Below are 23,411 nucleotides of genomic sequence, written 5' to 3'. Positions count from 1 at the left end.
CATTTACTCTTCTCAGCCTATGGTTTTAACATCTTAGTACTTATGAAAAATTTCTCAGCCACTCTCTTCAAGCATCGCTTTCTCCCCACTTCCTCCTCTCTCCTCTTGGGACTCCAATTAAAGCAAAGTTTGACCTTATGGAATCTTCCTCATTATTTACCCTCCCTTTTGTATCTTTATTTTTCGTCGATCTGCTTCTCATGGATTCTGCAGACACATCTTCTACTTCCTAATTCTTTACTTCATCTGTATCTAATTGGCTATTAAGCCAATCCATTAAGTTCTGAATTTTATTATATATTAAGTTCTAGGATTTCTATTTTGTTCTTTTGATACTTTTTCTTTCTCTGTTAAAAATTTCAGCTACTCTTTATTACCTTGAACATAAAACAGTTGTATGATGTTTGTGCCTGATAAAAGCCATGTATCTGGAGTGCCTGTGGGAAATTTGCTTATTGCTGTTTCCCATTCATGGTGATCTTTTTCCCTTGTGTGACTTACTGTTTCTAACTATGTACTGCACATTTTATTTGAAAAATCGTTCAGAAATAATCTGAAGACTAATATGACAGGGTTTTCTTTGTTTTTTTTTTTTAATATGATAGTTTTAAAAAGAATTTGTGCTTGCTTCTTCCAGGCACCTAGCAGGCACTAACATATTCGGAAATCGATGCAATCCAAGTTCAAGGATTGAGATTATCTGATGTTGAGCTACACCCAGTCCCTGTGAGAGCAGGTCAATTTCCGATTCGTCCGTGTTTCAAGCATGCAGTCCTTTGGGATCTCAACCTAAAATATGAGTCAAGCTCCAGAGCCTCTTCCACCACTCTTTTGGTAAACACTGTTCCCAAATTCTATCCCTTAGTCCAATGAATTTTTGAAAAACAAGTTTTTCAAGACGTTTTAGTTGCCTCTTCTAGGGGGAAGTTTTACTAAATGTGTCACTTGTCTTTGGATTTCTACCTTTTCAAAGATCTTAACCTTAGTAATTCTTTACTGTCTTTTAGCTCTCTGATACATTCAAGATTTTAAAGATTATTGTAGCCAATTTTTCTAATTGTTATCCATGGAATGGGTGGTCTGGATCACCTAACTTGTCAAAACTAGAAGCTCTAATACTTACTCCTGTGTACTTGTCCTTAATCTAAAGACTTTTTATCTCTTACCTTGAATCTGATGTTTAGTATTTCCAAATGGTCTAATTTTATTATATGTATATTTAGTATAAACAATAATTTTATTTTGCATATTATAAATATTATTAAATGATGTTATACTGTTATTCAGTACTATTTTTGAGGTTGATTAACCCTAACACATTTAGTATCACTTCATTAATTTTAACTGCTGTATATATATTACTATTCAAATCCAATGACCAAATAAATTGTGGTATACCTATTGTCTTCTTTAGGCTTATTTCATTTGTTTCCTATTATTCACTATTAAAATCAATACAAAAAATAAACATTCTTAAAAATGATTCCTTGTATTCATCAGGTAATTTCTGTGGGGTATATATCAAGAAGTAAAATTCCTGAGGAATAGTATATGAACATCTTCAACGTTATTGTTTAATTACTCATCAAAGTGACTGTATTAAAATGATTTCATTTTTTCCCTACTCTAACAAGTGTGACTTCTATAGAACTACGGTTTGTTATTTCCCTAATCATGAATAACACTGAATATCTTGTTAAATTAATCAGCTAACAGATTTTTATTTCTACAAATTGCCCATTTAACTGGGCTGTTTTCTTACCGACTTTTCTCCTTCATTCTGATTTTAATATTTTATCAATTATTACGTATTCCAAATAGATTCTGCCATGCTGTGGTTTTATCTTTTTATTTATGGTATCATTTGCTACACACCAAGGATTGTAAATTTTAATAGTCAAGTTTTGATAGCTTTCTGTTATTCACTTTGAATCTTAATCTTGCTAAACAAAAATTTCCCCAACATTCATTCATGACAATGGTCTCAATTTTCTAAAAGATTAGCTTTTCTTATTTGGATTTTCATTATTCCCATGACTGTTTGATTTTTGTATTTCCTACATAGTAGGAACCAATGATGACTCTATTTCCATTGCCCCCTTTCATTTTAAGCCCTCAGTACCTCAAAAGTCTTAGAAGCCATGACAGTGGTTACTTTTAAGGAATAAGGAACAGTATAGTTTTATTTACTGACCAGGGTGGTAGGTATGCTCCCTTCACTGATATACACTGAGCTGTACACTAATGATCTGTATAACCTTCTGTATGCATGTTGTAATGGTGTGCTAAAGCTAGCTCATACTGGGTCACGGATGCCAACTATTCAGTTGATATTTTGTGAACTAATGTCAAACTGTTAATTGGCTTAAGATCAGCCATGAAGAAACTGTATCATAGGGGTGCCTGGGTGGTTCAGTGGGTTAAGGCTCTGCCTTTGGCTCAGGTCATGATCTCAGAGTCCTGGGATCAAGCCCCACATCGGGCTCTCTGCTCAGCGGGGAGCCTGCTTCCCGTTCTCTCTCTGCCCACCTCTCTGCCTACTTGTGATTTCTCTGTCAAATAAATAAATAAAATCTTAAAAAAAAAAAAAAAAAGAAAGAAACTGTATCATTACATTTGACAAAAGCAACAAATGAGGGATTTTTCTTTTCCCCAATAGCATGTATGTCTGTTATACTTCAATTTAAAAAGTTTAAAAACTTTTATTGTTTGGTATATAACTCTGGGGGAATTTATACTAAAAAAGTAAATCCTCAACATGTAAATAAAGGAAGTATACTTTGGTGTTTATTGGAGTGCTGCCCGTGGTTCCAAGAAAACCTGCAAAAACCAAAAAAGGAGAAACAACATGGAAGAAAAAGAGGAGGGGGAGAGAGAAAAGGCTGGGGAAACTATGGTGCATGTATGTGTATATATATATCTTCAGATATTATGCAACTACTAAAAAAGTAGGAGTAAAATCTCTGTAGTGACGTAGGGATATGCCCAAAACATATTAAGTGAAAACAAAGTAAACTGCAAAAAAATACATACATGATAGAATTTAACTACTACAAAACCAAAAGTATCCTCTTTATACGTATGTATATATGTTTATATACTTTTATGAATATAAATAAAATTGTGGAAGTACAGATATAAACCATTCACAAAGGGAGGTGTTACTGGATGGGGCTGAAAGAACAGCAGTAGCTTTCTCTCTGAATACCCCTTAGACTGCTGCACTTACTCCAAAAGGTTATTCTGTAATTTAAAATAAGCTAGTAAAGTTTAATCAATCTCATTTAAAAAGGGCTGAATCATAACAAAATTCACATAAGTGGTTGGTTTATCTATAATTGTATTTTAATCTACCTTCTATTATTGCCTTTCCAAAGGCTATTTTCAGCAAAGACACTCTTCTATTAAAAAACATTAACATGGGCACCTGCGTGGTTCAGTTGGTTAAGTGTCCTTAAGTGACTCTTGATTTTGGCTCAGGTTGTGCTCTTGGAAGTTGTGGGATCGAGCTCCACATGTGGCTCCCGTCTTCATAGGGAGTCTGCTTGAGATTCTCTCTCTCCCTCTGCCCCTCCCCCCACTCTCTTGTGCTCTCTCTCAAATAAACAAAATCTTAAAAACAAACAAAAAAATTAATAATCCTTCACTGCCTGTAGGATTAAATCTAAAATTAGTAAAAAGCACTAAAGTATAAGCCAGGAGATCTGGGATCTAGTCCTAGTTCTAATGAGTGGCTACAAGATGGCATGGTTGCCACCTGCCACAAGGAAAATGAGAAGCATGAGATGGAAAATTAGTCTGCCTTCAGATACCTACGGTATGGTACATTAGAAAGAAATATGGCAAGTGGCTCAAGAATCCTAGACTTGGAATCTAGCATTGCCACTTACTAGTTATGTGACCTTAAGCAAGTTACTTACCCTTTTTTAAGTTTCAGTTTCTTGTTCAGTAAAGTGGGGCTAATAATACTAAACTTCCAGGGTTATAATAGCTATTAACAAGAATATATGTAAAGCATCTACCCATAATGCAACCTAGTAGGAGCTAAATAGATAGTTTCTGTTATCACAATCGTCCTTATTCAGCCAGCATTTCAAGACCTTTGCAATCTTTTCCACCACCAATAAAATTCTGAATTATTTAGGGATGATACAGGTCAAATACTGAGCTAGGAACTTTACATAAACAATCTCATTAAATTATATTATTAGTAAATTAATGTTATCATTGTAATAGCCTCAAATTGTGTGACTTAATCTTATTTTATGATTAAAAAATGAGGTAATGTAATTTTATGAAGTTACAAAGTTCATAACAATTCATTATAATTTATTATGAAGTTTATTATTGAGTTAGCAGCTTGCAGAGTAGGAACTTAAAATTTTAAAGTTAGAATTTAAAGCCAGAACTGTGAGATGAAAGGCCCGTATCTATGACTAATGTGCTGCATGCGCTGCCTCAGACATGAGCTTTTGCTGCTCTACACTTGTTCCCCCCCAACAACCGCCAACCCTCTCCGGCCCACCCTGAACGCCACCTGCTTCACAGAAGCAGTCTGTCACTCTACCAATAACACAGTCATTTCTTTTTTGTTCTACTTGGTTTTTAGGTCTAGAACATCCATTCAAGCATCAACATATTGCAATTTCACAGAATATGCTCTAAGTGATCATTTTGTTAAATGCTAAGTTTTGCGTTGTTTTTTTTTTTTTTCCCAATACGAATTTTAAATTCCTTAAAGACAGAAGAAGTAAACTTTCTAGGTCACAACAGACTTCCCTATCTTTGACACAGGAACTCAAAAATACTGGGAGAATGACAGAATTCTGCACTTTTAACAAGGCAAATGACAATGAATTGTGATAAGAAAAAAACCCCAAATGTTAAAGGACACACGTTTCTGACACAAGTACCTGGGTAACAGTAACAGGCAGAGAAAACACAGATGGTACATGGTAGTGTTCTGACTGCAGAACAGAGGACAATGAACACTAACCAGAAGCTCTTTGGTCTCCCATTCTGTCTTGCCCTAGATTTGACAGGCTGTAGAGATTAAATGGCTGTGGACAATGTAAAGAGAAAGAAATCTAATAATTTCTAAGAGATGAAATGATCACTTTTGAAACTTTTATGACCATAACTATCTTTTCATTTCACTGAGGCTCAAATTAGAACCAATATATTTTCAGTTTTGAATTAAATGTGAATGTAAGCATTCACTTTATAAGAGACAACAGGAGAGGTAGGTTGCTCAGGCCAATAATTTCACATTACTAATTTAAAACTTATTCAGTATTGCTCACGCTGGGTGGGAACATATCAGGCCTATTTCAGTCTATTTCCATATCCCCTCCAGAGGTGAGGATATATTTTAATAAAACAAGATTCTTTTTATACATTGAGAATAACATATTAAAAAGTGCTAAAAATATATTCTCCCCTTTATGTTGCCCCAATAACACTTCTGGGAAGAATGTGTAGTGAGGGGAGAATATACCTCTTGGAGATTTCTGGTTTTACTCCTTCCTCTCTTCTTACCGTTACTAGACATCGACACATGTTTGCATAAGCCACAGAGAAGCTGGGCTCATCGATAGCCTTCTCAAAGACCAGGTCAATGACTCCCTTCAGCCGCTCCTCTGTGTCAACAGTAAGTCCTGACACTTGCTTCATCAGTTGGTTGAACATCTGTGGTGTCAGTTTATTTAAGATACTTCGAACTTTTCTAAAAAGTTCCTAGAGGGGCCACAAAAAAAGAAAACAGTGTTATAGTAACCGTGACAGGATGATTCTTTCTGTAAGGATTAATATTTTGTTTATAATTTGTAAGTTCAACTTCCCAAATTAACAAGGATTGTGAACTCATAACAGAAATAATTAAATCTATTTTAACAAACATCAAACCATTATATCACTTCTTTTCCATAACTGATGAGAATTCTAGGAACTAGGTATATTCACTGGCAAGAGTATCATCTGGTACATTTCTCAAGGCAATCTGGCAAGGTGTATTGAAAGCTTTAAAACTATGACATATCTTTTGTTTTTTTGTTTTTAAGATTTTTATTTTTTATTTTTATTTGAGAGAGAGAGAACAAGAGAGAATGAGCAGGGAGGAGGCAGGGGTAGAGCAAGAGGGAGAAGCAGACTCTGCTAAGCAGGGAGCCTGATGAGGGACTCCATCCCAGGAACCTGAGATCATGACCTGAGCTGAAGGCAGATGATTAACAGACTGAGCCACCGAGGCACCTTTATGATGAATCTTTCAAAACAACTATTAGACTTTTAGAAATTTATTCATATTTAAGGATAGGTACAAAAGATTTTAGCCACAATAACTTTCATCACTACCCCTTTATAGCAAATAACTTAAATGTCCTAAAATAGAAAATCTGTCTAAATTATGATATAATAGGTAGGAGGTAGCAGGAGGTATTTTAAACTCTCATCAAATTAAAAACAGAAGAGAACTTCCTCAACTAGGAAAAAAAGCATATATAACTCTACTTAATGGTAATTTCCCTCTAAGAATAGGAACAAGGCAAGAATGTCCATTCTTACCATCCTCTTCAAAGCCATACTGGAGGTCCTAGTCAGTGCAAAAAAGCAAAGAAAAAGAACTACAACCTGTATAGATTGTAAAGGAAGAAATAAAACTTTCTATTCGTAAATGATATGATTATGTAGAAAATCATAAGGAATCCACAAAGAGATACTAGAACTAATAAATAAGTCTAACAACATTGCAGAATATAAGTCAACATACAAGTATCAATTTTATTTCTATATATTAGGAACAAACTAGAAATTACATATTTTAAAAGTACTATTTACAATAGCACCAAAAACCATGAACTACTTAGTTAAGAATCTAACAAAAGGTCTACAAGAGCTATATGATAAAAACCATAAATCACTAATGAAAGAAAAAAAGGAAGACCTAAATAAAGAGACCTATGTCATGTGCCTGTATTAGAAGATTCATTATTATTAAGCTGTCAATTTTCTCTAAACTGATCTATAGATTTAAAACAATCAAAATAAAAATCCTAGTAGGGTTTTGGAGCTTTTAGACAAAAATCAAGAAGCTGATTCAACAATTTATGTGAAAAGACAAGGGGGGGAAAAAAGCGAGAACAGCCTAAGTGATTTTGAAAAATAACAAAGTTGGAGGACTCATACAACCTATTTTCAATATTTACTCTACAAAGACACTGTGATATTGGCCAGGGGACTGACACATAGATCACTGGGACAGAATATAAGTCTAGAACTAGATTCACACATATATGATGAACCAATTTTCAACAAAGGTACAAAGAAAACTGAATAGAAAAATGATTTTTTTAAAAAAGATTTTATTTATTTGAGAGGGAGTGAAAAACAGAGCAAAAGAGAGAGAGCACAAGCTGCAGGGAAGAGCCTGACACAGGGCTCCATCCCAGGACCCTGAGATCATGACCTGAACTGAAGACAGACGCTTAACCAAGTGAGTCACCCAGGCACCTGAGAAAAAGGATAATCCTTCCAAACAAATGGTGCTGGAACAACTGGCTATACATAAGAAAAAGAAAAGAAAAAAAGAACCTTGATCCATATCCTCCATGAAATAAAGAAATTAATTAAAACTGAATCACAAACAGATATGTAAAACCTAAAACTGTAAACCTTTAGAAGATATGAAAGGAGATAATTTTTATATTCTTGCGTTATGCAAAGATTTTTTAGGTATTACAAAAGCGCAAACCTATAAATGCAGAAGTTGATAAATTCAACATGATCAAAGTTGAAAACTTCATTTCTGCAAAAATACTCTTAAGAGAACGAGAAGACAAACCACGGACTGGAAGAAAATTTTTGCAAAACACACATCTGATAAAAGATTTGTATCCAGAATATACACAGAACTCTCAAAAATCGAACCACCAGCCAATGAAACAGGGTAAAAGAAGAGAAATTTTACCAAAGATACAAGAATGGCAAATAAGCACAAGAAAAGATGTGTTTATTGAATATATTATTCATTTGGAAACACAAATTAAAACAATGAGATGCTACCACACATATGCATTAGAACAGTTAAATTTGTAAAGCACAAAGTAACAACTGCTGACGAAGAAGTGGAATAACTGGGATTCTTGTACCTTGCTGCCGGAAACGCAAAACTGTCCACCATGGCAAACAGTTTGGCATTTTCTGATAAAGTCAAACCTATACTTACTAGATAATTCACAGATGTCATAGCTACAATTTTACCTCAAGAGACAAAACCTTACGTTTACACAAATCCTATACAATGATTACAGCACTTTTATTCATAATTGCCAAAACCTGAAAACTGTTTCCCCTGTGAATGGATAAACTTCTATGGTGTATCCGGAACAACGGAATACTAACAGGTAATAAAAAAGTAATGAGTCATACATGACTACAAATGGAATGTGCCAAGTGAAAGAAGCTACATTCAAAATGATTCCATTTATTTGGTATTTTGGGAAAAGCAGTGCTATTGGGACAAACAGATTAGTGACTGCTAGAGGTGGGCATGCAGAGAGAAGATGGATATAAAGTAGCACAAGGAAATTTCTGGGGTCTGATAAAAACATACCATATCTTGATTGTGGTGGTTGTTACATGCCTATGTGTGTTGAAGAGTTGCAGATTTATACACCAAATAGTAAAGCTTACTAAATGTAAATTATGTCTCAGTAAAATATGAAGTTACAAAAATCCATGAAACCATGATATAACTGAAAAGGCCTATAAAATGTTTTATTTGATCCCTAAAAAATTAGTATCTGAATATAAGGATTTTTAGAATACATGTCAATATGTTAATAGTTTTCTCTAGGAAGGAGATAGTAAATAAATCCATTTAAATCTTTAAAAAATTATGTAGTCAGGTTTCTTCAGCAATGAGTTAGCACTGCTTTTATTTAAAAAAAAAAAATTAAGTTTCTTAGGGGTGGGCAAAGTCACCAAACTTCTCTCTCAATTGCCTCAATCAATTGATAGTATTGGTGAGATCTAAAACAATCTGTGCTTTATATCAAGAGGGAAGAAAAAACAACCTTGGGGGTGCATGGGTGGCTCAGTCACTAAGCAGCCAGCTCTTGTCATGACCTCATGGTCCTGGGAGGGAGCTCCATGTTGGGCTCTACACTCAGCAGGGAGTCTAACTTGAGTTTCTCTCTCCCTCTCCCTCTGAAAATGCACCTGCGCTCTCTTTCTCTCCTTCTCTAGGAAGAAAGAAAGAAGGAGAGAAGGGAAAGGAAGAATAAAGACAGATGGAGGGAGGGAGGAAGAAGGAAAAAAAACCACAGCCTTCAAATATCTCAAATATTTCAGATGATAATCCGAGCTTAAAAACTACGATAAAAAAGTAATTTATTAAAGTAATGAACAGCAAGGTGACTACAGTTAATACTGTATTGCATATTGCATCAAAAGTCGATAAGACAGTAGCTCTTAAAGGTTTTCATTGCAAGAAAAAAGAATTTGTAACTATGCATGATAACAGATGTTAACTGGACTAATTATGGTGGCCATTTTGATATACATAAACGTTAAATCATTACAGTATATAAACTGAAACTAACATGATCTTATGTCAATTATACATCAATGAAAAAAAGAAATTGGCATCAAACAATAACTTTACTGAAAATCATTAATTCACATCTACTTGAGGCCCAACAAATTCTGTACCAGGTACAAATAAAGTGTCACACACAGTTGCTGCCTTCCAGACCACTGACTTCAGCTGCAAAGACAAGATAATTGTAAGTGAGGTGATGAGCAAACACCAGGTGAATTAGGAGGCACAGAAGGGAGCAGTTTATGTATTAGAGAGGTCAGAGGCAATGGGTTAGCCAGCAAATGAGAACTGGGCCAGGTTATGAGGGACAAAAAGAGCTGGCTAAGTGACTGTGTATCAACTATACTCAAATAAAAACTAAAATTAAAAAAAGAAATAAACAACTAGGGGTGCCTGCATACTCAGTCAATTAAGTGTCTGACTTAAGGGTCCCCAGGTCATGATGTCAGGGTCCTGGGATTGAGCCCTGCATGGGGGTTTCCTGCTCAGTGGGGAGTCTGCTTGATCCTCTCCCTCCTCCTCTACCCCTCCACTCATGCTCTCTGTCTCTCAAACAAATAAGTAAAATCTTTAAAAAACCACCACCAACAAAGAAAACAACTAAAAGTAAAAAAGAAAGGGAAGAAGACATTTTATTTATTTATTATTAATTTTTAAAAGATTTTATTTATTTATTTGACAGAGAGAGATCACAAGTAGGCAGAGAGGCAGGCAGAGAGAGAGGGGGAAGCAGGCTCCTTGCTGAGCAGAGACCCCGATATGGGACTTGATCCCAGGGCCCTGAGATCATGACCCGAGTGGAAGGCAGAGGCTTAACCCACTGAGCCACCCAGGCGACCCAGAAGAAGACATTTTAGAAAGGGAAAACATTTTAGGAAGGAGTTATTAGTGAGGGTTTTCTATTTTGGGAATAGAGAACAACAAGGAAAGAGCATAGGGCTAGTGTGTGAGTTGTTGAGAGAAAATGAGGTATTTTTTTTTTTATTTGAAAATGAGGTCATTAAAGACAGGTTAAAAGCTACGGTAGACATCTAAAAATCAGTCCTTCAGGTAGAAGAGTCAGGCAGAAGCAGTAGGAATGCTATAGCAAGAAAAGAGAAGAGAGACATAAGCAGGGGACCACATATACCGTAGTATATGTGGTTGAAGTCTAGACAAATCATGAGGCAATGACTCTTAGAACTACCTCAAGGAGAAGATGAAATCTTATGATATAGGAAAAATAAGGTCATTGGTATTATTCATAGTGTTGTTAAAATACAGCGGTAGGAATGAAGTTAGAATGAAAGAGTTTTTTAGAAGTCGAGTGGCAACAATAAAACCACTCGTTGACAAAAAAGTAAAGAAACAGAATTAGCAGGAACACCAGGTCAGCATGATGTAGACCTATGCAAAAGAGAAGAATGAAAACACCAAAAAAGAGAAGGAATGGAGCAAAGATGCACCATACTCAGAGAAGAAAAAGTATCAATAACAAGAGGATTGTACTCACCCTGAAAAAGAAGCCTATTAATTCTCCACTGGGTTTGCTTTACCTTTTCACTAAAGAAAACTTAGCCAATTAATGAATGATTCCTCAAAACAAAATTAGGTTTCTGAAAATAAAACTTAACCAGTAATAGGGAGAACTTTGTTACAAAGTAAACAGGCAGATTACAAGGTGCAACGAATGGACCATTCCACAATACCGAGGGCAACTTAATTTGTTGATACTTCAATTTTCTCATATATAAAAGAAGGAAAATATCTATTCCCTCCTTCATAGCTGCTGCAATATCTAATGAAATGAGGCACGACTACAAGTGCCTTAACTACTAAAACAAGACCTCTTTGCCTTCAGTGATAAAGATTCAGCAGGAATTTTACCTATCCTTGTAAGTCATTTAGGCACCTTATCAATCAGCACTTCTCAGAAGGATTGGAGGGAGAGATACAGAAGGTATTTCTAAAATAAGGTTGAGATACATTGAAAAGAAATTAGATACTTGATTTCAGTGACTCTGGAGGAGGATGTACTTAGGGACAAATGGCTGAGGAAATCACTAAAAAGATGAACAAAGACAAGCAGCCAGTTGAGGTCTGACAGCATGGCTTTGTGATGAATAAGTTCATCTTGGTCTTGATTTGTATGAACAACTTTGTTGGTTAGTTTATTTGTTTATCAAGTATACTATCTACTATATTTGTGGTGTTGAATTAAGAATAACATATCTACTATGTTGGTGTTGAATTAAGATCTAGATGTATAAGGCACACATCTGACCCAGATCATCATCATACTGAGTACCTGGGTTCCAGGAACCATGCCAACTGCTTTATATGACTTTATTCAATTTTCAAAATAGCCCCATAAGGTAGGTAAAGGCAGGTAATATTAGTATCTTCATTTTACAGTTGAGATTAAGAACTTGCCTAATAGGACTTGCCTGTCTCTAGAGCTGAAGCTTTTCACTGCTATATTAAACGATTCACAATGAGAGGAAAGATATTTAAGGAATGAGACACTGACAAGTCAGCATATGATCTGTGATGGCGAACTCTGATAGAGGTGCAAAATTCAAGAGAAGACTCTAGTCTTGGTGCCTAGAAGCAAAAAATCCAAAAAAGATAGTAGAGGTAACCCAAGTATAGGAAATAGCACTGTGTGTACAGCAAATGATGAATGAAGACCATATAATTTGACACAAAAATTAATTTTTTTTGGATTAAAGGAATTTATTCAATTTATCCTAAGGAGTTCTGCAGGCAGGTATGCATAGAAAGATGCAAAGAATTCAATTTTATTCCAAAACAAGACTGGTTTCTAAATTCTAACTTAATATAGAAATGAAGGCCTGACAAGGAGACATAAAGCAATATGCTAACTGGACTAGCATAGGGTACTAAGAATCTAAAAACACATTTTTAAGAAAAGCAAGCATTGATCTAAGCCTAAATGATCAAAGTCTATGACATATAAACCCTCTAGATACAGTAGTTGTTTTGACAACCAAACAAGAAAATAGTAGGTACTTGGCACCCATTATGCTAAAGATTTTAGAATAATGCTTTTAAAAAAAATGTACAAAAATCATGAACTAAAATCTCTAGTATACTAATAGGACAAAATAACAAGTCAAAGCACATTAAAACAACAGCACTGTAATTCCAAAACAATGTGAGAATGTGCTTCTGTTCTCACCTGAGTTTTGTTTTGTTTTTTTTTAAAGATTTTATTTATTTATTTGACAGAAAGATCACAAGCAGGCAGAGAGGCAGGCAGAGAGAGGAGGAAGCAGGCTCCCTGCTGAGCAGAGAGCCCGATGCGAGGCTCAATCCCAGGACTCTGAGATCATGACCTGAGCCGAAGGCAGCGGCTTAACCCACTGAGCCACCCAGGCGCCCCTCTCACCTGAGTTTTGATGTTTTCAGGATCCTCAGCTTGGCTGTCTCGTTTTTGGCTGGGCTTCCAGGCATTCTCTGCCTTTTTCAGGTGCACATCTTCTTTCACAGAGACTGTGATAATCTTCCTCGGCTCTCTTCTCTGGCCAGGTTGAGATCTTCGTGGTCCAACATTCAACAACTAGGACAAGAATATTCTTTATTATTTCTACAGAGTGTACGTAAAATTTACTGCCTCTGCTGTGCTTCCCAAGTCAAATCTGATGATCACACTGAACATTTCTTACATGCAAATATGGATATTAAGCACTCAATTTGATGTGATCTTTCTGGGGGAGAAGAGGAGGACAACCTTAGAATACCATCAGTGTAATGTTCTCCACTACTACAGTTTCTAACCCTGAAGTCCTAAATTAGATAATGTGATGGAAAATTCTGTTTGATACTGCTATTATTCTTAACAAAAAAGAATACCCCAAACTGAAGCTTTATTTTTCACTAGCTGTGTGACTTTGCACTGCTCACTTGAATAATTATACAAATTCACAGGCAGTAATCATCACAGTTACAAAGCTGCTTCAAAAACTAGGTTTCTATACTGCCAGTGTGAAATGCAAATACAATTTTATCACAAAAATTCTTTATAGCATAGACATCCAGCCTTAGTACAGATTTTAATGGATCCCTGTAAACTTCCTGGGCCAGAAATACTAAAGTAAGTCTTTCTTAAATCATTAAATGAGATTTAACTAAATTGTTCCCTGAAAAAAATGTCTTCTCTTTGTCAGTTCTTAGTTCCTGCTAGAGTCCCACTATACTCACTCTGTTAAAAACACTTGCTGGCCTGTCACAATGGTCATCAGATTAAGACTAATTACTGTTAGAGATAATGAAGCAAAACTTGCATTCTGTGTATTAAAATATCACTAACAGTTGCTATCTCAAATGCCAGGAAATAACTTTTCAAGATTAAACATTTGGGTTGATTTAAGTTTTGTTCCTCCCAGACCTATTGCATACTGACATATGCATATGTCATACGCATATGACATATGCCAAGAGTCAGATGCTTAACTGAGTCTCCCAGGAGCGCTCGTTATATCATTTTCTAAATCCTGAATAAATACTGTAATTAAACTTTAAGAGGGAAGGAAAAAAAGTCACACAAGACATATAGATCAGAATCATATCTCTGTTAGTGCCCTAATACTGCCCTTCTGAATTTATATGAAGATTCAGAGAAGGAAGCAGAAACTTAAATTCCAATGCTTTATATTAAAAAACAGGTTCTAAGAAATACAGGGTCTGAGGCTGAAACTGGCAAGACTGAAAGCCTTTAAACAACACTCATTCTCAGAATTATACTTCACCATCTGCCCTGATCAGTCATAGCAGTATCAAGCATGTATCAGGATCAAAAGATAGCCTTCCTGGGCAATGCACACTAATCTTGTCAAATATATCCAGCTAAGTACTCAGAATGAATGATACAATCTCAGAGTATTTGGTACACATTAAAAAACCTGAGGTACCACACATAGTTTAACTAAAAAGGACCTGAAGAGGATCACACTAGAAAAGTACCAACAGGGAGCAGGTGCTAAACTGGACAGTCTTATTATAAAAACATTTGTTTATAACTGAAACTTTGATATAATAGCCCAGACAATTCTTTTTCTCTCTTTTTAAACAGAAATAAAGATTATTTTTTTTTTTGATTTAATTAATTTATTTGAGAGACAGAATACGAGAGAGAGCATGAGAGGGGAGGAGGTCAAAGGGAGAAGCAGACTCCTTACAGAGCTGGGAGCCTGATGAGGAACTCTGTCTCGGGACTCTGGGATCATGACCTGAGTCGAAGGCAGTCGCTAAACCAAGTGAGTCACCCAGGCACCCCCAAAACAATTCTGTTAAGAGAATGTAGCACACCAAATATTATCTGATTTTTGTAATTCAGGTTGTATTCTAGTGTAAACAAGAATGGGTAACTAGTGTGGGTTAAAATCTTTTCAGTGCTTGGATTAGTTCAAATAACTTATATATAACTTATACCATAGGACATTTAAATTAATCCATGCATTTGCACATAAAAATTTGTCAAGAACAAAGATTAGTGGGCGTAATGAAAGGTAATTATGTCAAAATCAGATAAGAGGCATAATAATCATAATTTGGGGATACAATGTTTTTTAAAGATTTTATTTCTTTATTTGACAGACAGAGACATAGCAAGAGAGAGAACACAAGCAGGGGGAGTGGAAGAGGGAGAAGCAGGCTTCCCGTGGAGGAGAGAGCCTGATGTGTGGCTCGATGTGGGGCTCGATCCCAGGACCCTGGGATCATGACCCGAGCTGAAGGCAGAGGCTTAATGACTGCACCACCCAGGCGCCCCAACTTGGGGATATAATTTTAATCATGTTTGAATGAAGTATGAAATTTCCATTCCCTGAACGTACTTACGGGAAACATCAATGACTATGCAGTGAGATTTGAATGTAGGAAGTAAATACGACTTATGCCAAATCTCTGTACCAGCTCTAAGACAAATATATATGGATTTCAAATGAACTGCATAAGATGTGAGAAATATTACTAAATAGGTAACAATGTTTCAAAGGAAAGTAAGTGTTAAAAAGATAACATAAACTGTTAGTCCCAGATAAAAAATTGGTATTATAACCTACGTGCAAGCTGCCAAGACAACCTTGAAAATTATTTGGTTCACTGCATATAATAACAAAGATATCGTTCACAAATATTTAACCGAGAATACTGAGTCTTCAACAGATCTATTATACTTATAAATGCTTAACACACTTAATAAATTAATCTCTAATGTACTCATGCTTATACTCTGAAAATGAAATCATTATGTGGAACATCAGTGCCTGGAAAGACTATGGTGCAGCAGAAAAAGAGGCAGATTAGAAGACAAAAGGACTGTTCAATTCTGCTACTTATGAGCAAAGTTACTGTGAGCAGGTCTCTGAACTTTGTTGAACGTAGGCTTTCTCATACATTAAATGCCAGTCCTACCCATGGAAGTTATATTATGAGGATCAGGGATATAAGACATATAAAAGGACCTTAAAAACTAGGTAAGTTATCATCAATACAAAAGAAGAAAAAGAACTTTTTAAAGAAGTGTTATCTAGGGGCGCCTGGGTGGCTCAGTCGTTCGGCTCAGGTCATGATCCCACTGTCCTGGAATTGAGCCCCACATCAGGCTCCCTGCTCAGCGGGAAGCCTCTTTCTCCCTCTCGCACTTCCTCTGCTTCTGTTCCCTCTCCTGCTGTGTCTCTGTCAATAAGTAAATTAAAAAAAAAAAAAACACTTTTATATAAAAAAGTGCTATCTATATTGATATATTAACCTTAAATATTTCATGTCCTTTGGTGTGTGTGTGAGCATGTGGAAAGCTTAATACAAACTATCAAATTTACAGCATCCTTCGAAAGATGCACCATATATAATGAATGATTTATTTACTAAACACATGAAATTAAAGAGTTATGAAGTGTACATATATAAAAATGAGCCTGAGCCTGGTCTCCTTGCTTAAAGGAGAGACAATCCTGATTGGAAGAGGAACTCCCTGGCTGGCAGAAGAATTTTAAGGTATAATGTGCTCAGGGTCCAAAAATGTGACAAGTCAAATGAAACATCAACATTTGGCATTGATTGGGGTGCCTGGGTGGGTCAGATGGTTAAGCATCTCTCTTTGGCTCAAGCCATGATCCCAGAGTCCTGGGATCAAGCCCTGCATTAGGCTCCATGCTCATCGGGGAGGCTGCTTCTTCCTCTCCCTCTACTGTTCCTCCTGCTTATGCTCTCTCAGTTAAATAAATGAATAAAATCTTAAAAAAAAAATCTTTTTGGCATTGATTAACTAGTGAGATGCATTTTTTCCCCAGGTGAACTGAGTTTTAATTTTTTTGTACCTTCTCTCATATATTTTTCTTAAATGTATTAAATAAAAAGCAATACCCATCTCTGAGCAATATACATTGCTCTTATCTCATAGACTATAACATTAAACTTACCCAAACAGGACCAATAATCATCCTACCATGTTTTAAAGAGAAACAGCCAAGTGTTCATTTATGGAGAAAGGGAAGGATGATATAAGCTCAGGAAACCTCTATGCCCATAGAATTTTTATAATAGCTCAGCTAGCGGTGCCTGGGTGGCTCAGTTGGTTAAGTGTCTGGCTTCGGCTCAGTTCATGATCTCAGGTTCCGGGGATTGAGCCCCGCATAGGGCTCCCTGCTCAGTGAGGAGCCTGCTTCTTCCTCTTCCTCGCCTACAGCTCCCCTTGCTTATGCTTCCTCTCTCCACCTCTCTCTGTCAAATAAATAAATTAATTAAATATTTAAAAAAAAAAAAAAAGCTCAGCTAACCTCAAAGCTAACTGAAATAAATATGAATGGTAAATGACTAGTCTCGGTCCACTGTCTCTCTTTCATACATGTCTCTTGGGGCACTTTCTGTGATGTCTGCCCAGATTACCATTTAAATTAACATCACAGGGGCACCTGGGTGTCTCAGTCCATAAGCATCTGCCTTGGGCTCAGGTCATGACCTCAGAGTCCTGGGATCAAGCCAGGCATTGGGCTCCTTGGTCAGCGGGAAGCCTGCTTCTCCCTCTCCCACTCCCCCCAGCTTGTGTTCCCTCTCTCACTGTCTCCCTCTCTTTGTCAAATAAATAAATAAATCTTTAAAAAATAAAAAAAAATTAACATCACACTTGCTAAGTAATTCGACTTTTAAAAAGGTAGAGAGAGGATACCCACTTGTAATAAGTCTTTTGCAGAGAAGTTTATAGTAGGAGTCATAGTTACTTAAAGCCACACCATGAAGAATTAAGTCTAGCAGATCTTAAGATCTTTGGATGGTAATCATTTATAAGCTAATTGGGAGGCTGGTACCAAAAACGATGAAGAGTAAGACTGCTTCTTTTTTTCCAAACAGCATTATTAACTGTTCCTTTACTGGTTACATAGCTATATCCTATGAAATTCCCATTTGAATCCACAACAACATACCAACATAAGCAGGACAAATTAAGTGTAGCAAGTTTGTTAACTGTGGGAGATGCTGGAAGAATAAATACTTGCATTAGGCTTAACATATCAGTATTACTCTGACAGATCACAATTTTACTTAAAAATTAGCTTGTGTCACCTGACAGAGCTATTTAAAGAAAGTGAAATAACTAGAGCTAACCCTTTTGGAGACATTACAAATTCCTCATAATGGCTCACTTCCAATCATATTTCTTGGTACCAAATAACTCATTTACATATGTAAGCAGGTAGATTAGTGGGCAAACACACATTGTGATCATTTTAAAATTCATTTTCTAATTTCAATATTTTAAAAGAGACATGGCTTATTCTCAGTCCATAGCACTTCCTTTTTGCTATACCTAGTTATTAAACAATAGCAAGCTAGTGATGTGAAGTGGCAGTATACACTGGAAGATGAGACGCGTCAAATCATACCTTCTGTGAGTGACATATGAACAAAGAGCAATATGATAATGACAGATGCTGTTAACCTGAAACTAATCAAAAATGGCATCAACATTATTTCCAGTGTTTGGCAAAGCAAAGATATATATCAAAACCGAAACAAAAACAAAAACAAACACTAATAGAAACACAACTTTACACTACCAAAAAGGGAAATAATGCTGAAAAATAAGGTATCAAATGGTTTCTAAAAAGCTGCTTTCTAAGACTTTCTGGTGAGATAATTAAAACTTGAGAAAAATTTTAATTTAGTATACAGAAAATAAAGATTAAATTTCCAACCTGGGTGAGAATAGAAAATCACACACAGAGATACTGTTAAGATGGTAATGCTCAATAAATCACATGCTTCAAATTAAGGAGATTTTCTGTAGGTTTTACAAAGCCTTCAACGCACTATAGGCACTGAAGTATTTTTAATTAGTATTTGGCTGCAGGCAAACAACAAATAATTCAAGTATCTACAAAGCGACATTTGTTTCCTGATGTGTACCGTCTTATTCCAAAGCAGGTTTCAAAAGTTGCCACTCCAGAAATAAAAAGGTGATGGGAAAAATAAAAAGTGTCACCTTAAATAAAAGTATTTTTACAAACAAAATAAAGTAGATTTGCAAATGTACATCAAACTCCAAGCTCCTCCAGAAGTTTAAATTAAGTGCTCTCTGTACCACTCCAATTTGGGAAAAACAGGTATTCACATCACTGGCAACCTTCCCCCATGCTTTCTGCAAGTCTACAAAGCAGGGAGTAGGCACAGCCTGCCACATCTTGCACAGCGCAGTGCCCCAGCATAACTCCACTGGTGACGTCACTTCTACCGCTGAAGAGCCTGCCAATGGGGGTGTAAGTGCAACCTGCAGTACACCAACACCGCACTCTTTTGTACATGTCATGTGTTCATACAGTGACTTCACAACCTACAGTAAGTGAGAAAAACAAAACAGAAAATATCATAACACCAGAGACTATTGTTTAAAAAAAAAAAAAAAAAAAAAGGATTCAGCGCACCCCTAGAGGCAGGCTCTTCAGGGGTGGGTGCGACATCGCCAGTGGAGTACAAGCTGGGGCTTTGCTCTGTTCCAGAATTGGCAATCCATGCCTGCTCTGCACTTTGCAAATCTGTAGAAACAAAGACAAAGAGATGACCATTAGCTGAATGTCATCAGAGATCTCAACTACATCAGGACACCTCAAAATAAAGCAGGAATCTTATTTAAGGTTAGCTCTATTTTTAACCCATCTGCAGTCCAATTGAAAAAAATATGGAAAAAAATCAAGGCCAAATTAATGCAGACCAGTTTCTCGCAGGTAAAAACAACTCAGTGTATTCTTTATTTGCTTTAATATTAGTTGGAAAAAAAGACAGTCTTCAGCTCTTCTAAGTCTTCTTGGTTAGAGGAATCAACGAAAAAATGCCGCTCTCTTGCCATTAGACAAGTTGTCATGAAGTCTCTAACAGTTTCTAACTAATTGGGTTGTAGGGAACTTGCACTTACAGGTACGCCTCTTCCACCAGGGGTTTGCCTTCCAAAATCTGCAAAGGCTGGAGTAAAGTCTGGTCCTCGAGGCAAAATCCGAGGATCCAGAGTTCGCATTGGCAATTTGGGTTGGTTGATCTGCATGAAGAAGCAAAGGAAAGCTTAACACAAGTTTCAGAACACTCAGTGCCCTGAAAGTAAAAACTCAGACTGAAAAGTTATGTCAGCTGAAATGGCGAACACTGGCTTTCTGAAGCAGTGAAGTCCAATCCGAACTACGGTAGCTTCTCTGGACTTATTCCTGGGAGTGATTAGGCCTAAAATTTCCAAGGAGAGGCTAGACATAATAAGTAGACCGGCTCAACAGACACTCAAGGACCAGCAGAACGGCACAAGAAAAGCTATCAGATCCTATGAAGTAGGGACAAATGAGGGAATTCTTTCCAGGATATTCACCAGGACATCAGAGCACTTGCTTTGAAAAATCCTGTTATCATTTATGTCAATTGTGCTGTTGTTGTTTTATGGTTAGCAAAGCAAATATTCTCAGTGAACAGTAAGTCTCTAAAGGAGATATTTTAAAAATCTCACTCAATCTGCCTTGTTAATTGGAGCTATCTGGCTTTGTATAGGCATGTATTGTGACGGCAGACGAAACAAAGTGAAGTAGCTCAGGGAGAAATCAACTAGTAACTGGGTTAAGTCAGAAACCAGTAAGGTAGGGAGACAACAAAGAATATCTTCTAGAGGATAACTCAATTTAGGGTATGTAAAACCCACCCTCTAAACAGTCTCAAATTAGCACTACCGTAAGTACCCAAGAGAGAAGACTTAGATACCAAGAGAAATAAGAAACCTTGTTGCTTTAAAGAGGAGAATAATATACATAGGGATTGGATAAGCAGCTGCTGGAAATCTTAAAAAGAGGTAGATCTCGTTCTGAAAAAGTTACCCTCTATGCTTCAAAAAGGACTAGTATTTTCTCTTCAAAACAAAAATATTTTAAGCTCTGTCATCATCACTGGTTCATCATTGAGAGACATAAAATTACTTGGGCAGCTACACATCTGACTCTACTCTTTTTAACTTAATAAAGACAAAATAAATACTGTATTAATTTCCTATATCCACTATTAAGCTCAGATGTAAAGAGAAAAGATGCCTATTTGCCAAAACTGAAAAGTAATCACTATAAGTATTTATTAGAGAAATTCTGAGATATAACATTATTCGAATTATGCTGATTACCACTTGTTTGATTTGCCAAATATACTCTTATGCATCTGACCTGTCCTCAATGGCATTCTAACTCCATAATGGAATCTCAGAACAGTGAATAAAGAGCTCCACATCCCTTTAGCCGTATTAGCCCAGCAGACACACATTTTTTACATCACTATGCAATAGCAATAATAAGCAGGCAATGAATGGATTTTAAAACAATACCACTCAAATATGCACCAAACCCCAAAGTTCCAGTAATCCACAATAAACCCCAAATCCAATAATATGTAGGAAAACTCTAAGACTTAAACATTATATATTTTAATTCAAATACATATATAGTCTAACAATTCCTAAAAACCACTCATACTTCACACATCTGTACTAATAACTGAGTCCAGGTCCCTGTAGAAAGACAGAGCTTTCTCTGAGTATACAGCTTACTTTGTCAAGAACCACATCACTGATGGGAGGCAGGCCCTCCGGTTTCTGTATACAGGCTGGCATGAACTGGAAGTCCAGCAAAAACTCCCTGTCATACTGCTTCTTGCCTTCAGTGTCAGCAGGCTTCCAGGAATCTAGAAAAAGAGATGCAGACAAACAAGTCTCTAGGGTCATTATATGGATAACCCCTAGGAGTCCAAACTGGATTCCGATGTTCACTTTACCCTGTCATAGACTAAAATACAAAGCAAACACTGAGCTACTGTCAGAAAATGTCATGTAAAAATTTTAAACTGTCTTATGTTCCTTGATCCCTTCTGAATACCATTAGCTTGTAATCTGAAATTGCTACAGAAACCACTTAATATACACATTAAGCAGCCTTTGGCCAGAAACATGTAATAATACTCATTAGATAAACTACCAAGCCTTTAAATACCTCAGAAATAAGGAATCTATAATACTCTTTAGTTTCACGTAAAAGGAGACTTCGGGTGTTCACTTGGAAATGCTATTTTGGACGGAAAAAAAGGCAAAAGGACACAAAACAAATACAAATAACTTCTGTAAGATTCTGAAAAGGCTAACCAGCTATATATAATTTTTCCCCCGACCATGGTTTACTTTATTTAGTAGTGTAGTTTTTATTATATATATCATATATATATATAATATAACTAGTTTTTATTTAGAAGTATAGTTGACTCAAAATATTGTATTAGTTTCAGATATACAAGATAGTGACCTGACAATTACATACATTACAAAAGGCTCACCATGGTAAGTGTAGTTAACCACCTGTCACCATATAAAGTTATTACAATATTACTGACTACATTCCTTACGCTGTACTTTTCATCCCTGTGACTTATTTATTTTGTAACTGAAAGTCTGACCCTCTTAATCCATTTAATCCACTTTTTTGCCCACCCACATCTACCTATCCTCTGGCAATCACAGATTGTTCTGTCTCTGTCTTTGTTTTGATTTTTAGGTTCCACGTTATCGGTGAAATCATATGGTATTTGTCTTTTTCTGTCTGACTTATTTCACTAAGCATAATACCCTCTAGATCCATTCACACTGTTGCAAATGGCTAGATTTCATTCTTTTTTTATGGTTGAGTAATCTCCACCGTGTGTGGGTACAGCATGCATGCAAAAACACATGTATATACACACATCTTCATCATCCTTTCATCTATCAGTGGACACTGAGGTTGCTTACATATCTTGGCTATTGTAAATAATGCTGCAATAAACACATGGATGCATATGTCTTTTCAAATTTCTGTTTTTGTTTTCGTTGGGTAAATACCCAAAAGCAGAATTACAGGGTCATATGGTGTCTCTATTTTTAATTGTTTGAGGAACCCCCATACTGTTTTCCATAGGAGTGGCACTATCGTTATTCCCACCAATAATAATTTTTTTTAAATTTTTATTATTTTTTATTTTTTTAAAGATTTTATTTATTTATTTGACAGAGAAAGATCACAAATAGACAGAGAGGCAGGCAGAGACAGGGAGGGGGGGGAAGCAGGCTCCCTGCTGAGCAGAGAGCCCGATGCGGAACTTGATCCCAGGACCCTGAGATCATAACCTGAGCTGAAGGCAGCGGCTTAACCCACTGAGCCACCCAGGCGCCCCAATAATAATATTTTTAATATTAATTTCAAATTAGTTTTTTGCCATAGCACTCACTTTGCTACTATGACTATTGTTATAGCTATCATTTCTCACAATCCTAATC

At 36.2% G+C, this 23,411-nt stretch overlaps 1 protein-coding gene across 2 annotated transcripts in view; it reads right to left on the bottom strand.

Annotated features, from left to right (window-relative positions):
- Nucleotides 1-23,411, bottom strand: part of LOC111154675 (eukaryotic translation initiation factor 4 gamma 3) — a 373,624-nt gene that overhangs the window by 88,012 nt on the left and 262,201 nt on the right. For both annotated transcript variants that reach the window (XM_022514486.1, XM_022514485.1), the window contains 5 exons: nt 21,660-21,793; nt 20,010-20,129; nt 19,522-19,632; nt 12,990-13,160; nt 5,539-5,736 (listed from right to left, as the gene is read on the bottom strand). In XM_022514486.1, the coding sequence (XP_022370194.1) occupies nt 5,539-5,736; nt 12,990-13,160; nt 19,522-19,632; nt 20,010-20,129; nt 21,660-21,793 (734 nt within the window). The remainder of the gene's footprint in view (nt 1-5,538; nt 5,737-12,989; nt 13,161-19,521; nt 19,633-20,009; nt 20,130-21,659; nt 21,794-23,411) is intronic.

The sequence above is a fragment of the Enhydra lutris genome, unplaced genomic scaffold (assembly GCF_002288905.1).
Source record: "Enhydra lutris kenyoni isolate GAN:26980312 unplaced genomic scaffold, ASM228890v2 scaffoldscaffold38, whole genome shotgun sequence".
NCBI lineage: Eukaryota > Metazoa > Chordata > Mammalia > Carnivora > Mustelidae > Enhydra > Enhydra lutris.
This window is presented reverse-complemented; position numbering and strand designations above follow the sequence as displayed.